At 52.8% G+C, this 17,408-nt stretch overlaps 1 protein-coding gene across 2 annotated transcripts in view; it reads left to right on the top strand.

Moving 5' to 3' along the window:
* The window catches only part of RBM19 (RNA binding motif protein 19), a 118,652-nt gene that overhangs the window by 30,400 nt on the left and 70,844 nt on the right, over nucleotides 1-17,408 (top strand). For both annotated transcript variants that reach the window (XM_061141852.1, XM_061141853.1), the window contains exons 19-21: nucleotides 1,989-2,068; nucleotides 3,930-3,985; nucleotides 7,324-7,440. In XM_061141852.1, the coding sequence (XP_060997835.1) occupies nucleotides 1,989-2,068; nucleotides 3,930-3,985; nucleotides 7,324-7,440 (253 nt within the window). The remainder of the gene's footprint in view (nucleotides 1-1,988; nucleotides 2,069-3,929; nucleotides 3,986-7,323; nucleotides 7,441-17,408) is intronic.

The following is a 17,408-nucleotide window of genomic DNA, read 5'->3' as shown; positions in this document are numbered from 1 at the left end:
AGCCGAGGCCGTTCCTGCGGGTTTTGGTGTCACTTTGCCCCTCTGGAGCCTGCCCCCCGGCCCCCAAGAACACTCTCCAGCTTTAGAGCAGTTACTCGGTCTTCCGGTGTCGTGAACAGTTCTCAAGATCTACAGTCTTTCAAGAGCCTCTGTTTGAGAGCCCTGCTCTCTGGGGCTCATCCATCAGTGTCTGTTATCAGTGAGGGGCTCCAGAGGAACCAGAAAGCTGGCTCAGCTGGGATCATCAAAGGGACAGTTGTAATGAAGGAGCCAAGTGCCTGGGCGTGGGCTGGGCTGAGGGGACCCACAGGGGATGTTGAGGCAGTGGGTCCTGTGGGAGAGCACCCCTTCCCTGCTGAGCCCAGAGGCTGTGGGGGAGGGAGTCCTGTGACCAGAGCCGTAGAAGAGGGGCCCCCAGGAACTTCCCTGGGGGTGGGGGGCAGGCAGGAGGCTGAGACTCCATGCTTCCAATGCAGGGGGCCGGGGCTCAATCCATAGTCAGGGAACTAGATCCCACATGCCACAACTAAGACTGATTGCAGCCAAATAAAGAAATACTCAAAAAAGAAGAAGAGCCACCAGCAGAGCCAAGGGTGTGGACTGGACACTGGTGCTGCCAGAACACGCCAGAGCAAGGAGACGATGGCGTGCATGGAAGGAACCAAGACCCTCAACCCTCTCCTCCACCCACCCATCTCAAGTCAGGGCTTCCCACTGGCTAAACCCCAACGGGAAGCCAGATGGCCAGGGAGCCCAGATTGTGCTGTCTGTGGCCGTCAGCCTCCCAGGGCAGAAGAAGGGCAGAATGGATCTGCACAGCATCAGTGACTCAGTGACGAACTTGACTTCGTGACTGCTTGCTTTCTGCACCATCTCGGTGCACTTTTTAAATAGCCTACAGGCACAGACACCCCTCACCCACCACCCACACCCTTGACCCTGCGAACGGAGCTTGCGCAGATCCCCTGAGACACAAATACTGGAGGTCCCCGCAGGGTGGTGCGGCCCGTCAGCCAGCAGTTCCGTCTGAGCCTCCCCGGCGTTGCCCAGAGAGCCACGCACATCTGGGCTGTTTGTGGAATGCCTTCCTGCCTTGGGCTTCCCCTGTTGTGACAACACGTGGCTGTGAGCGGAAATGCACACAGGCAGGAGCACGTGGCAGAGGCGCAGTCTCACAAAGGAGAGATGCAGAGATGAGGACCACAGAGGCAGGAATGATACACCTTTGAACCTCCTTTGAGCCCGTTAGCCTTGAGCCAGCCTTCTTTGAGTGCAGCTGTGAAAGAGAGTACAGAATAAAGTCAGTAATCGGCATCCCATTTTGTGTCAAAAGGGCGAGATGTCAAGGGAGCTTATTCGTATGTACCTGCAGTTACACATGTTTACGTACAGGAAGCCAAGTTCCCTATAAATGGTTGCACTGCCCCTGGCTCTCTGAACTCTTGCTACTCATGCCCCAGCAGTGTGGAGCCAGAGGGGTTCTCATAACATAGTCACTCTCCCTGTCCCAAGCTGATGTCTGAAACCTGGGAACCGGAGGTCACTGGATGGTCAGGAACACTTTGGAGAGTAAGCCCCTGGCGCCCTTGACTCTGTCGCATGTGTCCATTCTGTGTGTTACGTATGGAAGCAGGGGACTGCCCGGGTTGAGTTTTTTGCTGCTTGGCCCACAGGCGGTCATCCCTCCCTGTGGAAGACGGGATTCTATCACGAAGTTAATTATTGTGTCTATCATCTGTTAATTAATAGTTTGCCAGGCCTCAGGTGGCGGCTCTGTAACCACGTTGGCTGATTCTTCAAGACGACCAGTAATAAATGGCAGGCTGGGGGCTGGGGTCTTTCTGGGAACCAAGAGGGGCATGAAGAAATGAGAAGGTTGAGGGGACGCCCAGGGGGCCCCAGGAGCCCTTGAACTTGGTCCGTCCCAGCTTCTTCGTTTTCCTCCCCACCCGGCGCCCTGGTGCGACTCCCGGCTCTGTCTGTTTCAGGAGCACTGTTGTCCATGGGGTTTGGGTTCGTGGAATACAGGAAGCCAGAGCAGGCCCAGAAAGCTCTCAAGCAGCTCCAGGTAAGTGGGGAGTCTCGGCCGAGGTTCCTCCAGGGGCGGCGCTAGGCAGGCGGTGGGGCGGGTGTCCTGTCCAGCTTCTGAGATGAAGCAGGAGCGCAGGCAGGTCCACATCTTCTGAGGCCCTAGGGGACAGCGGCCTGAGGCCCTGCGGCTCCCTCGGCTCCCCCGAGTCCCTGCGGTGCACTCATTCAGTCTCTTGATCAAGAGCCTGGTTTGTGCCAGGCCTTGGGGAGACCGGTGAAGCAGACCTCTGAAGGAGTAACGCCAAGACCAGGTCATGAGAAGGGCTCGGGTTCGCTGGCAGGAAGGGGCAAGAGCAGTGCTTTCTTGTGCACCTCCTCCTTTCTGGAGACCCCCTGGCTCCCCGCTATCACCTGCCATCCCTGCTGCCATGTGGGGTGGCAGTCAGGGTTGGGGGGGGCACTGCGGGCAGGCTGGGCGCTCATGCTTGTGCCTCTTGAATAAGCTCCTAAATGCAGGGACCAGGGAAGGGGCCCACAGGGGTCCAGGATCCCTTTTAAACCAGTATTTGGAACAGCCCGTGTCTGTCTAGGCCGGGCAGGCAGCGTGAGATGGAGCTGACCAGGGGGGAGTTTACAAGCCAGGGCCGCGCCCTCCCGGCTCCTTGTTCTGAGACGTGTGCTGGCTGGACTCTGGGTGGTAAGGGCAGCCGTGCAGGGCCACCTCTCTGGGGAGCCCGGCTTCATCGTTTGGACCCTCCAGGCAACTGAGTCTATCCCAGTAGAGCTTGCTGGTCAAGAGAAAGGCCTTAGGGGTTAAAGGAAATGTAACTGGGCGCTTAGCCCATTTGATTGTTTTTGTAGACATTTTTGTAGAATTTTGATGACTCGCCCCTTGGCCCAAGGTGACTCCCAAAAGAGCTGAATTAGGTTTCGGTGGGGGTTAGGGCAGGGGTGGCCTCTGCTTCCACCGGGAAAGGCTCTCTGCTCTCCACCTCAGGTACCCACAGGGCCAGGCCTGTAAACGAGCCCAGGGGCTGGCATCACCCAGAGTAGAATTGGGGTGCCTCCCCCATCTAAAGAGGCCACGTCTTGGCCTCAGCCAGTTACCACTTCACAGGCAGGTGGGCCCCAGCCATACCACATCGTCTCTGGTTTTTTGTTTTGTTTGTGGTTTTTTTCAAGAGACACTGGAAATCCAACTGTGTCGTTAGATGCCATGTGCTCCTCTAAGTGGATTTCAGCTGTCCACGCCCAGTGGTCTGTCTTTTCTCATCCATGTCATCTAGGAGTCTCAGATTTCCCCACACACACGGGAGGGTTACGTTCTGTGCCTTGCTGTGTGCTACATATGGGCATGTTGCCGCCCAGAACCGTTTGTACAAGGCTATGTGTGCTGTATTTTATGGGAGGTTTAAAGGATTTTCAAGGGTAATTTTGCTAATACACCAGTTTTGCCTAAGGGACCCATGTTAGAGCCTCACTTTAGAGGCATCTCCGCTGTGATTTAGAATTTTTTTTTTCCAAGAGCCTACAATTCAAACCGAAGTCTCTCTCTGGAAGCCAGACCGAAGGGGCTCACTTGGCCTGAAAATGCTTATAAACAATGGAAAATTTTGTGCCCCTCGAATGGCTTAAAGGTCAAGGCTGTTCTTGGCGTGAGAGGACTAGGAGGGCTGGGGCTCCATCACCAGCAGCTGCTGCCCACGCTTGGCAGGAGCCACTTCGGGGAGAAACCCTTCTTGGTCCTTGACCCCAGCGGGCTTCTCTGACCTGAAACAGTCGGCCCCCCCTGGCGTTGCCATTCCCCTTGCTCAGCCGAAGCCCGCTCTAGCAAAGGACGGAGCTACGGGCGCGTGTTTCTAAGACAGAAGGACAGGCTGTGTTGTCTCCCCTCGCAGGGTCACGTCGTGGACGGCCACAAGCTGGAAGTGAGGATCTCGGAACGAGCCACCAAGTGAGTCTCCACTCCCCACCCCCTGCCCCTTCCCTGGAATCTGAATCCGTCCCATTAGCCCCGATGCTGGTGCCGCAGAGGGCGTCTCACGGTCCTTTAACATCCTCACCGACTCGACCCCTCTCACCCCTGGGGCCCCATCCTGATCAAGGAGGTGCCCCACATGCCAGCTTCGATGCCCTTTCCCCTGGTGAACTGGGACTGCGCCAGTCCCCGGAGTAAACATGTAATGCACACTCATTACAACAAAAGGAACATGGGCCAGAGGAGCAAGCAGAGCCTGCTTGTTCTTGCTGGTATCAGTGAGCCAAGGCAGAGTCGGTCGCGAGCTGTTGGCGCTTTGATGAACCAAAAGCAGCAGTAAGACCTAGACTTCTTATTCTTTAAATCTTTATGGGGCTTTCCTTCTTGGAGCCAGACAACAGTGCCCAGAGACAGCCTCTGCTTAATTCGAAAAGAGGTTCAGTAGGTGTTAGAGATGGAAGCAGACCACTGCACCCAAAGGCCAGCTTCATGAAATAGTGGAGGTCTTCTGGGGGGTTTAGTGTTGTCCCTGCATCTTCACCTGCTTGCACATCCTCACTGAACTCACACACCAGGAGGGCTTTGAGCAGCGGCCGGCACATAAGGGATCAGACGTTATCATCGTTGTCATTGTCAGAGCCACCCACCCCACCTCACTGGTTGTTGAGCAGATTGGTTGCTGGTGAGCTCACCTGAAGCTGCTGCTGTTTCTTCTTTCTCTGTCTGTTTTTTTAATGTTACCTGTGAAGCCTGCCTAGGCAACATCTGGTGGTCTCCACCCATTCTGGTCCATGCCGTTCTGAACATCTTTAGCCAGAAGCAGGCTTGGTGCAGGAGCCCCCAGAAGCTAACGGAGGCTCCTGAGCCATGACTTAAGAGTGAGAGTCCAAGCTTCAAGCCCCGCAGCTTTGGGTTCTAATCCAGGGGGCTCCATGACCTCAGACGGGTGACTTTGCCCATCATGTAAAATGTGAAAACTGGAGATTGTGCACAAAGCATTTAGCACATGCCCTGCACATGATCACTTAGCTGGTGCTGGTCTTTTCTTCTCAGTCCCCTGACTCCAGGGAGTCAGGCCGAAGTCACCGTGCAGGCTCCCAACTCCTAGGCCATGTTTATTTAGTCTTTCATTCAACCAAAAATTACAGAAAGTCTGCTGGGCACCAGACAGTCTTCCCAGGAGCTGGGGAGGGAGAAGCTTTGTGGGGTTTTCATTCTGAGGTGGTGCTATTTGATGGAACCTTCTGTAAGGATGGAAACATCCTATGATGTTCTCTGCACTGTTGCTACGCATGGCGTTTGAGCACTTGAGACATGACAGGTACCACTGTGTTAGTTACCTATCGCACTATAACTGAGTATCCCCAAACTTGACAGATTAAAACAATCAGTGTTTGTTATTATCTCAGTTTCTGAAGGTCAGGAATTCAGGAACAGCTCAGCTGGGAAGTTCTGCCTTGGAGTCTCTTAGGAGGTCACAGTCAAGATGCTGGGCAGGGCTGCAGTCTCATCCGAGGGCTCAACTGAGGCTGATGGTTTCGCTTCCAAAATTGTGGCCTCATATGGCTGTTGCCAGGAGGCCTCAGTTCCCCACCACGAGTGTCCTCACGGCACAGCAGCTGGTTTACCTCCAGAGCGAGTGATCCAGGAGAGAACAGGGAGGAAGTGGCAGTGTCTTGGCAGTGTCTGTTCTGACCTGGTTTCACAGGCGAGCAGGAGGGGAGTACACATGAGGGGCATAAATACCAAGGGGCAGGGGCCGTTAGGGACCACCTCGGAGGTTGGGTGACCCAGCAGCTGAGGAGTTGAATTTTTTAATTTTGTGTCATGTTAGTTGCGATTTAATTGCTCGCCATGTGTGGCTGGTGGCTACTGTATTGGACAGCACAGCCCTAGAGGACAGACAGCAAAGAGACACACGACTAAATATGTAAAGGGACTTAAGACTCCACGCTACCAACACAGGGGGCCCAGGTTCAATCCCCAGTCAGGGAACTAGATTCCACACGCTGCAGCTAAAGATCCCATATGCTGCAACTGAAAACCCTGCATGCCCCGAGGAAGATAGAAAATCCCATGTGCTGTGGCTAAGACCTGGCTCAGCCAAGTAAATAAAAATAAATGAAGTTTAAAAACAAAGAAACCCCAAGTGAATTTTTTTGACAGTAACGAGTGCCAGGAAGAAGAACAGAGCCAGGGGGATGGGAGTGGGTTGCTCTCTTAGTGGTGATAGGGAAGAGGTGATGTGGCTCAGACTTCAGATGAGTCAGAACAAGTCATTTTAATACCGGCTGCTGTTTATGGAGGGCTTGTCCTGAGCTAGGCACAGTGCAGAGTGTTTCGACACATCTTTCTCTCATTAAAACCTCTAACAATCTGACAAGGTTGGCACTGTTATTAGGCCTGTGATATATCCAAGAAAACTGAGACCCGGAGAGGCCAAGTAATAACTTGCTCAGGATCACACAGATTCTAAGTGGCCACGAGAGTCTCATACTCAGATCATCGATTCACGCCCCTGCTCGTGACTGTCCCCTGCTGCCACGGAGCAGAAGGTCTCCCTGGAAGAGCAGGGGGACAGGTTCCAGGTGGCCTTGAACCTCAGTGGAGAGTTTCCTCTCACAGCCCTGGCCAGGCTCAGTGGTTAGAAGGTGCTTCAGGCCCCTCATAGTTCAGTTGGTAAAGAGTCCGCCTGCAGTGCAGGAGACCTGGCTTTGATTCCTGAGTTCAGAAGATTGTCTGGAGAAGGAAATGGCAACCCACTCCAGTATTCTTGCCTGGAAAATCCTATAGACAGAGGAGCCTGGCAGGCTACAGTCCATGGGGTTGCAAGAGTCGGACATGACTTAGCGACTAAAGCACCACCACCAGGCCCCTGTATGCTGTGCTTCCGGTCAGTGATGAAACGTCTCCAGCAAGACCTGAGGAGCAGCCAGAGTCTCTTGGGACACCTGCAAAGATACAGAGGAGACTGGGTTTGGGGAGAAATTGCCCCCCGCTGCCCCCATCGGGGTTCTTTTCTCAAGTGCCTGCTAGTCCCAGATGAAGGGCAGCAGACACCCCCTGGGTAGGATGTGTCACCTGGACATCCACAGCTGCAGTGAGGAGACAAGAATTGGACTGTGTGCCACCCAGGGGAGTCCTCCTTCCCTTCCCCTTCCTCTCAGCCGCATCCACACTGACTCTCTGAGTCCCTCACCTGAGCAGGGGATGAAAGCATCAGTGCTGGTGGCGGGGCTTGGTGGTGGAGTCAGCAGAGGGCAACAGCTATGCCGAGGTCCCAAATAACCCAAAGCCTTCCCCTGACCCTCCAGGCCAGCCCTGACATCGACCCGGAAGAAACAAGTGCCCAGAAAGCAGACAACCTCCAAGATCCTTGTGCGGAACATCCCCTTCCAGGCTGACAGCCGCGAGATCCGAGAACTCTTCAGGTAAGAGGCGAGGCTGTGCTGGGTGGGAGCCGATGGTGCACCGAAGGCCATCACAGTGGCCTCTCAAAGATCATGTTCTCGCCGCCAATGATGTGTCTCCCTTAATCTCAGACACTGCTGTCTCAGAGCACTGGGCAGAAAGGTGTGCAAATGGGATGATCAGTTTTTCTCTATTCCCACTGGTGACCTACAGGAGGGGCAGGAACCAGGTGGACTGAACCCCAGGTCCTCCCTTGATGGGCCTGAAGTCCTGCCACCCAAGTTACTCTTTGGTTTAAGCCAGCAATCCACTGCCGTCTCTGCACATGCGAATCACCTGGTGACTTTGATAAATGCACCTTTGCTCAGACTCCACCCCCAGAAAGTTACATTCCTTTCACTGGGGGTGGAGCCCAGACATTGGTCTTGGGATCAGAATGCCCCAGGAGATTCCGATATCCTGCCGGGGTTGGGGACCCCTGGTCTACATTGCTGTCTGTGGAAATCCTCTTTTGAAATGAGGGGAGATCGCATACCTACATTATGTAGTCCATCGGCAGCTGCTAACACAGGAATCGAAACTCAGAGGTCTCTCAGGCCGGGCAGGAAACAGCCTGGGAGAGCTGGCCAGGTGGGGACTGACGGGCCGGAGGGCCAGCGGAAATCTAGGTGTCTTAGGTTCTTCTCTTAGGTTTTGAAAGAGAAACTGGCAATCTGGATTCTTCAGAGGGAATAAGTTGACAACTAATTCACTTTCTAAAAACAGTTCATGTGGGACAGAGTCTATGCGTGGGCCAGATAGAGCCTGGGGCCAGAGGTTTGCAACCCTGTGCTGGTACATTGCACCAGCTGGTTCAGGTAAGTTAGCTATCACCCAGTACCAAGCCCTGGATGAAGTGTGTTTAGGGAGAGGGCCTAAGGGAAACGTTTAAAGCAAGCATGCTCTCCAGGTGTGTGCACGTAGCACAGAGAAGCAGCCGCCAAGCTCTCAGAACCTAAGGGCAGATGACTTTGGCACCAGCCTAGCAGACTGTGGAAGCCTGGCTGCAAACTTGGAGTGTCCTGGGAACCTGTAGGTCCTTGGCATGCACATGGGGGGTGGGGTGGGGCATTTAGGATTCTGTGTATTAGACCTTGTTTGTCGATCCCACATTTGTCCAGTTCTGGCACAAGGATCGGGAGAGCTCAGTCCCCGTTAAGGTTACCTATTAGCTTCTTGCCAGGTAAGCTGTGGGCGGAAGGTAGAAGTCCTAGATTTTGGAGACTAGAAAGGATGTATCATCGTTGTGTGAAATCTACCCTCTTTGCTCTTACTCAGTGGTGTAAAGAATGGGAAGCCACTTGAGGGATTTCCTTTAAAAAACTCCTGTCCTCCTTCCCACGATCTAAATCACACACTGGCGTGCCGTTCGTTAACAGATGTGGTCAGCACGGTGCCTATGCGAAGGTGCTGGCCCTGTCGGTTTCTGAGTGGTAGGGTCTTAGCTGTGTAATTCCTGGATCCCCCGTGTGGTGTTAAAACCTGGTAAGGTGGAGTCACAATAGGGGTGCTGTTTTCCATCTCCCGATATCTGGGGAGGCGAGTCAAAAGGAGTGAGCTTGCCATCCCAAGAAGGTATGTACCCTGAGCCTCTCGGGGCTGCTGGTTTCAATGAGCTCCTGCTTTTTGAGGAGTCCAGTTTAAGAACTGCCAGATCAAACCAGGATTGCACGTGTGGATCGAGAGTCACATCTCGCCGAAATGACAGCTTCGCTTGGTTCTGCAGTCTGAGAATGACACTGATCCAGGGAAACAAAAGACCGAGATGGAGAAGGAAAAGCGCTGTCTGGTCTCGCATTTTATGTTTGTTTTGAGAAGACAGGGAATTAGTGTCCCTGCCCGAACATCGTTACGCGTGGCGTCTCTTCTTCCTGCCGTCCCAGGTGGTAGTTTTCACTGGCCCCTGAAAACCCAGCGCCTTCTCGGAGCCTGGCTTTGTTGGGTGTCCTGCCCGGGAGTTTGAGACCATTCTGAGCAGAGGCAGCAGGGGTCGCTGTGAGTCTTCTCAGAGAGACACGCTGGGCCAGGAAACCAGACCGTTTCAGACAAAGCCAGCAGCCCGCAAGGGTCAGAGGCAGGGGAAGATGTCAAGGTTCAGGGGAACCAGTCCAGTTCATTTTGCTGGTTAAGTTTCGTGGGCTTATCCTACCAGGCGTGATCACAGCTCTCCGCGTGTTGGGTTCCGCACCATGCTTTCCTGTGCTGTATCTTTTTTTTTAAGCAGCAGAGCAGCGCTGCAAAGGAGGGATGCTGTTATCCCTTCTGTACCCAGAGGGACCCTGGAGACCTGGAGAGACGAGGTTTCCAGCCCAGGACCACACAGCTGAGCTGGAAGTGGGGTGTCCTTGGTCTGACCCAGAGCCCTGGCTTGGAACCACACCTCTCTGGGCCTGGCCTGTTAATGCTTCTGTTGGGTCTTGAAGAAGTTACCTTCCTCCAGATCGTTTCAGTAGAGCCACCACCCACGAGGGTGTGCCGTTTGTACCAGGCACTGCTCGAGGTGCTGGGCACAGAGCCTTGTCAGGAGAGACAGGCTCCTGTTCATGAAGGGCCAGGGAGGAAAGTGACAGTGACAGACAATGACGCACTCAGGGGGTGCAAGCTGGAGTGCAGGGCCGTGGGAGAGTGCAGTCTGCTTCTGGAGACCACCTGCTGAGAAGCTGCAGCTCCCCTGCCCTCCCCAGGCCCCTGCCCGTGAGCTGGGGGCAGCAGCTTCTCGGCTGAGGCAGTGTTGGCCTGAGCCTTTCCTGGAGGCCACCAGCCTTCCATCTGGGCTTCACTGCCCCAGACCCCAGCCTCTAAAACCCAGCCTGACGGGTGCCCAAAGACCCCACAGATCCACGCCTCCACAGGATTGTCCTCTGGGCCAATTCAAGGCTCGCCCTTTAGAAAAGTCAGGGAGGTGGGACCTCCCTGGTGGTCCAGTGGTTAAGACTTCGCCTTCCATTGCAGGGGGCTGTGGTTCAATCTGGGAGCTGAGATCCCACACACCTCAAGGCCTAAAAACCAGAACATAAACAGCAGAAGCAATATTGTAATAAGTTCAATAGAGATTTTAAAAATGGTTCACATCAAAACAAGAAATTTTTTTAAAGAGTGAATGGAGTCGCAGTGGAGGAAGATGCCAGTCCCCTCTCTGCTTCCCCTTCTGTACCTGTTTTCTCAGCATAAAACAGTAGTCTTCATACTGCTGGTAACGTGTGCTGCAAATTGTGATAACTATGCCACAGTAATAATCACTAGTGTTTATCCCTATCACAAAGCAGACTTTTGTAGCCCGACCTCTGTGCCAGGCACCGTGGGCTGAAGTGCTTTGGCTCTTTACAGCCCTGCAGAGTGCTTGTCATCTCCAGTAAAGAAACCAGCTCCGGAGCCCAGAGTCCTACCACCGGGTCGTCAAGGCGGCTCGGGCTCGCACCCGGCTCCCTCACCACGTGGCTGCCTCAAGGGCTGTTAAAAGGATTAAGTGAGATTATGCATGTGGGGCACTTAATACAGCGCCGGGTACGAAGCGGGTAGTTAATCAGCGTTCACTGTGGTTATTAAACAGCACAAAGCCGGTGGCTTCAGGCTGGGAACCCAGGGCAGGGCTGACTCAAGACCGAGCCTGTATCTCTGGCAGCAGTGCCGGATCCTTAGAAGTTTTCTGCAGTATGTCCATTTTTAAAATTTTTTATTTATTTTATTTTTGACTGTGCTGGGTCTTCATTGCCACACAGGCTTTTCTCTGATTGTGGAGAGCCAGAGGCTCTTCTCGAGTTGCGGTGTGCAGGCTTCTCACTGTGGTGACTTCTCTTGTTGTGGAGCACGCACTCTAGGCCATGTGACCTCAGTAGTTGCGATTTCTGGGCTCTAGCGCACCGGGTCGATAGTTGTGGCCCGTGGGCTTCGTTGCTCCATGGCATGCGAGTCACTCCTGGACCAGGGATCGAACCCTTGTCTCCTGTCAAATGGGCATCCCCGCTGCTCTCTGGGCTGGCTCTGGGGTTGGTCCGTCGTTCACTGTGGAGGCCACAGGCCCCTGGTGCATAGATGGTTCCCAGTAAATGTGTGCTGAGCACCTGGATTTAACCGCAAAGCCTTCCTCTCTGGGGTCTGATAGAGGTGGGGCAGGAGACACAGAGAGGTTAAGGAGTTTGCCCAGGGTCACACAGCTCTGCAGCAGCCCAGCCGGTGGCTCTCGCTCTAGACGCCCCCTCCCTCACCTCCCCTGAGGTCAGGATGTCAGGTGGCAGAAACGCAGCCACCTCAGGCAGGCTGGGCCTTCGGCACCGGGCTGCAGATGGACGCTTTTTTATCTGAATGTTTTTTCCCCCTTCCTTAGAGATGCGAACCACCTGCCAGGGGTGAGAATGGGTGAGCTCACAACAGGTGTCTGGAGGCCTTAATTAGTCGGCTTGCATCTCCCATCCCTGGCGCACCCGTTATGCCCGCTTTGTGGATGGCGTCCATCCGTCCCCGGCCCCCTCTCCTCCTCATTTCCTCTCACAGTGACGTGGTGACCGCGACCGGGGCTGTGGAGGAAAGGCGGAACACAGCTGGCCCGCCGAGTTCCTCTCTCGTGCTCCCCCCCACCCTCGTCTCCCCTTGCCCAAGGGCGGGGTCACTGCCGGTTTAACTCCTGGTGGTCCACAGTACTTTTCCAGAAGCTTCGAGCCCTGTCATCTGCTCTTCACAGAGGCCCGGGAAGACGCCTGAGGCCACTTCCCCTTCACCAGGGGGAAGCCCTGCAAAAAACAGCTCAGGCTGTTCAAGAGAGCCAGCCTGGACCAGTCCTGAAGGCGGGGGGCAGAGAAAGCCCTCAGCCAGGTTCTGAAGGGGGTGGGTTTAGGAGGGCACAGCTGTCCCGAGGTCCACCCTCCACCCACCCCTGTCGTCTCCTGCCAAGTGCCACCCCCACAGAGCCACCCTAAAAAGAAGGCTCTGCATCCATTGATCAGACCGGCCATGCTCGTTCATCGCGTTGTCCGCAGCTGCTCTCTGCTGCAGCAGCGTCAGAGTCAGGTGGTTATAACCAAGACAAGATCTACAAGGTTATGGACTGCTGACAGTCCGGCCCTTCATGGGGACAGTTTGCTGACCCCCGGGCTAAAGGAGATCGTGGGGCCTGTGGGGAGATGGGGCATCCCTAAGGGGCTTTGTTTCTGTCTTCTAGTTTTAATTATACACGGAAAGTAGTTTTTTCTTCCCCCTTTTATGAAAAAGACAAATGTGACAGGTAATGCTAGAGCCCCGCTGATCCCTCTGAAGACAGGATGTGAGGTCTCAGGTCAGGGAATTGCAGTGTCCATTTCTGCAAACCACGCCCACGCCGTTTTTTCATCAGGGTATTTCTGCTCCTCCAACTTCGCTGATTTTTTTGGTTTGTTGTGTGCTTGCTTTGTTATAGGACTATTTTTTTATGAGCAGTTCTTGGTTTACAGCCAAATCGAGAGGAAGGTTTAGACGTTTCCCACGTACCTCTGGCCCCACCTATATACACGGCCTCCCGAACTAGCAGCATCCCCACCAGAGTGGGACATTTGGACTCAATGACTGTGTAGTCTGCGATGTTTTGTCTTTTTTGACTAACAAATGCTCCTGGGAACATTCTTGTGTATGTCTGTAGCCATGTGCATGATTTTCTGTAGGGTGTACCCATAGGAGTGGAATTGCTGGGTCATGGGTGAGCCTGTGTCAGCTTCAGTAAACATTACTCAGATGGTTTCCAAATCAATTCCACTTCCAATTGCCCACTGACCTCGTCAACACTTGGTATTGTCTATCTTTCTCTTTTTAGGCATATCTGGTGAGTATATAGTAGCAGCATCATGTGATTTTAATTTGTGCTTCCCTGATGGCTAAGGAAGTCAAATCCCTTTTCATACTTTTATGGTGATTTGAATATGTTGTTGTTCAGTCACTAAGTCACGTCTGATTCTGTGACCCCATGGACTACAGTACACCAGGCTTCCCTGTCCTTCACCATCTCCCAAAGTTTGCTCAAACTCATGTCCCTTGACTCGGTGACACCATCCAACCATCTCATCCTCTGTCGCCCCCTTCTCCTCCTGCCTTCAATCTTTGCCAGCATCAGAGTCTTTTCCAGTGAGTCAGCTCTTCACATCAGGTGGCCAAAGTATTGGAACTCCAGCTTGAATATACTCTTGTGGAATGTCTATTCAAATCTTTTGCTCATTTTTTTTAAATTGGATTGTCTAATTTTTTTTATTATTAATTTTCTTATTTTTTACATGACTATGCATATTCTGTGTTTGCGTCCTTTGGTGGATGTAGGATTGCATGCCCATTCTGTGGGTAGCTTAGCGGTGTCCCTGGATGAACTGAGTTTCTTAATTTTAAACATTGTCAATTTGTCATTTCTTCCCCTTCTTGGTTAGAACTTTCTGGGTCCGGTTTAAGAAATCGGTGCCTCCTCCAAGCTCACGAAGACAGTCTCCTATGTTTTCGTCTGAAATCTTTGACCCTTCGTAGTTATGCAATCCATCTGGAATTGATTTTTGTGTATGGCGTGAGGTAGAGATCAAGGGACATTTTTTTCCCCCACATGGATATTCAGTCGGCCCAGCATCATTTATTGCAAAGGCCATTCTTTCCCCTCTGCTCTGCAGTATTGATTTTGTCATAAATCAGGTGACCACATATGCGAGGGTCTGTTTCTGGACTCTAATCTGTTCCACGGGTCTATTTGTCTCCCCTTGTGCCAATACCCCCAGTCTTAATTACTGTGGCTTTGTAATAGCCTGCTCTGCAGTGTCTTTGTTCCTCGTGACGGCCTCGGCTGTTCTCTGCCTCCATGCTCTTAGGGTCTGTGTGTTTTATTCCTCAGCAGCTGGAGGTTCTGAGCAGAGGGAGTGATGGGATCTGACTTATATCTGTGAGCGATCTTGTAAAGAGACGAGAGAGGTTTCTGTAGTCCCCTTGGCTCGAGGTGACAGTGGCTGGTGCCAGGTGTGTATGGGGGTGCATTTTCAGAGTCCTGCTGACGGCTTTAATGAGGACTGCAATGCAAACGGGAGTTAAGGATGACCCCTGTATTTAGGTCCTAAGCAACCAACTGGATGATCCAGGGGCAGGGCGGTCCAAGGGAGGATGAGCCCCACTCTGCACACCCACCACTTCCCGTGATACAGCACACGTAACAGGGGCCAGAGAGCACTGCTCAGCTGACCTGTCCACTCGCTGCATGTGTTTGGGGGTTTGGGGCCGCCCGTTAGCTGTGTGATGTCAGCTGTAGCAGGGGCATCGCTGTGTCAATATCCCTCACAGGCGTACTCTCTGCCGTGAGAGGGAGGGCTGTTGACAACAGGCGGGTGTTCGCACAGCCTTTACCAGCAGGCCCTGCCGGGGCCTGAAGTGCCTTTGTGCTCACGATTTCATCTGTTCCTCCCCCCACAAGCCTGGGGAACGGCCGCTGATGAGGCAGATGGCCACGCGGCCGTAAAACCCCAAGCAAGTGGCAGAGTCGGATCCGTGCTCCCAGTCCCTCTCTTTCCCTGCCACCTTTCCCGTTACAGAGTCAGGACACAGAGACGCGCCTTGTCTCATGTGCTCGTCTCATTCGCTCAGTCGTGTCCAACTCTTTGCAACCCCATGGGCCACGGCCCGCCAGGCTCCTCTGTCCGTGGGATTTCCCAGGGAGGAATACTGCAGTGAGTTACCATTTCCTTCTCCAGGGGATCTTCCTGACCCAGAGATTAAACCCTCATCTCCTGCATTGGCAGGTGGGTTCTTTACCACTGAGCCACCAGGGAAGCCCCCGTATGTCTATGTAGCTTATGTCTATTAAGTCTTTATACTATGCCCGTGATTTTCCATGTCCGTGATGCTTGTCAGGGCCAGTATACAATGTGCTCACTGCAAGCTGGGTACTGTGCCCATTTCGTTCAGAGAGCCTGCTTCTGTCCCTGGGATCACTACATTCAAAGGACATGATGGCCCCACCTGGGAAGGTGATTACAGTTTCAAGGCAGTAACAACAACAACAAAAATACAAAGGAATCTGTTCTTCCACTAAGAGACTGTCCCAAAGACAGAATGCAGGAGTCCTTCTCTGACCTCTTTTTATTTTGAAAGAGATCCAGAGTTCTGAGTGGACTCCACCAACCAGCTGTAAAAGACAGCTCAATGGCCTTACATGGTCCAATCCCAGAGGTCCCACCCAGCCCAGCCTATGGGGTGACCGCATCTCAGATCCAGCTTTTAACACGAGGGCCCCTTGGTTTAGAAAGGAAAAGCATGAACTAACCAAGCTATAGCCGATAGAGGAGACCGCAGGGCAAGACTCTCAGCAGATGTTACTGGGCATCTTATTTCTGCTCAGGGGAAAACCAAGCAAATACACACACCTGTCAGCATGGCTAAAAGAACAAAATAAGAGTAACACAAAAGGCCAACGAGGATGCAGAGAAACTGAATCACTCACACATTGCTGGTGAGATGTAAAATGGTCCAGCTATCCTAGAAAAGTGTGTGGACAGTTTTAGACAAATGAAACAGACACTTATCACGCGACTCAGCAACTGCACTCTTGAGCATCTGTACCAGAGAAATGGAAATATGTGTTCATACAGAAACCTATATGCAAGACTCCCGTGATAGTCCACTGCTTACAAATTCTCACTTTCACTGCCGAGGGCCCGGGTTCAGTCCCTGATCAGAGAACTAAAATCCCGCAAGCCATGCAGCACTGCCAAAAAAGAAAAAAAGTTTACACATGTCTAACCACCGATGAGTGGATAAACCAAATGTAGTCTGTCTCCATGCTGAAATGTTACTCTACCATAAATAGGAATGAAGTACTGTTGGCTGCTACACCATGGGTGAACCTCAAAAACAATATGTTAAGTGAAAGAAGCCAGGCACGAAAGACCCCGTATCACATGATTTCATTTATATGCAACATCCAGAAGAGGCAAACGGAGAAAGGAAGTAAATTAATGGTTGTTTAGGGATGGGGCAGAGATTGTGGGTGACGGCTAAGGGATGTGAAAGCTGATGAAATTTTCTAAAATGGCTGCGGTGATGGTCACACAACTCTGAACACACTAAAAGCTGTGGAATTGTACACTTTGGGCGAATTGTATGGTATGTGAATTGCATCTTGATAAGCTGTTGGAAGAGAGGAAGAGGCACACACAAGTTCATACCAGTTTCATTCATAATGTCCTTCAGTGGGCACGTGGTTAAACTTCGATGCATTTGGATGGTGGACTATGACTCAACAATAAAAAGAAGCAAACCAAGACACCCTGGGGTCCCAGTGGTTAAGAATCTGCCTGCCAAGGCAGGGGACACGAGTTCAGTCTTTGGTTCGGGAGGATTCCACATGCCTCTGGGCAGCTGCTCCCGAGCTCTAGAGCCCGTGCTCCGCACCAAGAGAAGCCACCACAGTGAGAAGCCCACACACCACGACTTGAGAGTGGCCCCCAGTCCCCAGAGCTGGAGAGAGCCTGTGCACGGCTACGAAGACCCAGTGCCGCCACCGCCCCCAGATTAATTAGTTAGTGAATTTTTTTTTAAAAGAACAGATGGGGCTTCTCTGATAACTCAGTGGTAAAGAATCTGCCTGCTAATACAGGAGACACGGGTTCGATCCCTAGTCCGGGAAGATGGCACATGCGGTGGAGCAGCTAAGCCCGTGCGCCACAGCTACTGGAGCCCAGGAGCCGCAGCTTCTGAAGCCCGCATGCCCTAGAGCTCGTGTTCTGCAACAGAAGCCACCGCAATGAGAAGCCCGCACACCGCATCTCGAGAAAATCCCGTGCAGCATTGAAGACCCAGAGCAGCCAAAACCAAGTAAATAGACTATTGACACAGGCAGCAACCCAGATGAATCTCTAGAGAATTACACTGAGTGGAAAAGCTTATCCCCAGAGGTTACATACTGCTTGATTCCATTGCTGTAACATTCTTCAAAGGACAGGATGACAGAGGTGGAGAGCAGATG

Source organism: Dama dama, chromosome 5, assembly GCF_033118175.1.
Source record: "Dama dama isolate Ldn47 chromosome 5, ASM3311817v1, whole genome shotgun sequence".
Classification (NCBI taxonomy): domain Eukaryota; kingdom Metazoa; phylum Chordata; class Mammalia; order Artiodactyla; family Cervidae; genus Dama; species Dama dama.
Note: the sequence above shows the minus strand (reverse complement) of the source record. Positions and strands in the feature narration are given on the sequence as shown.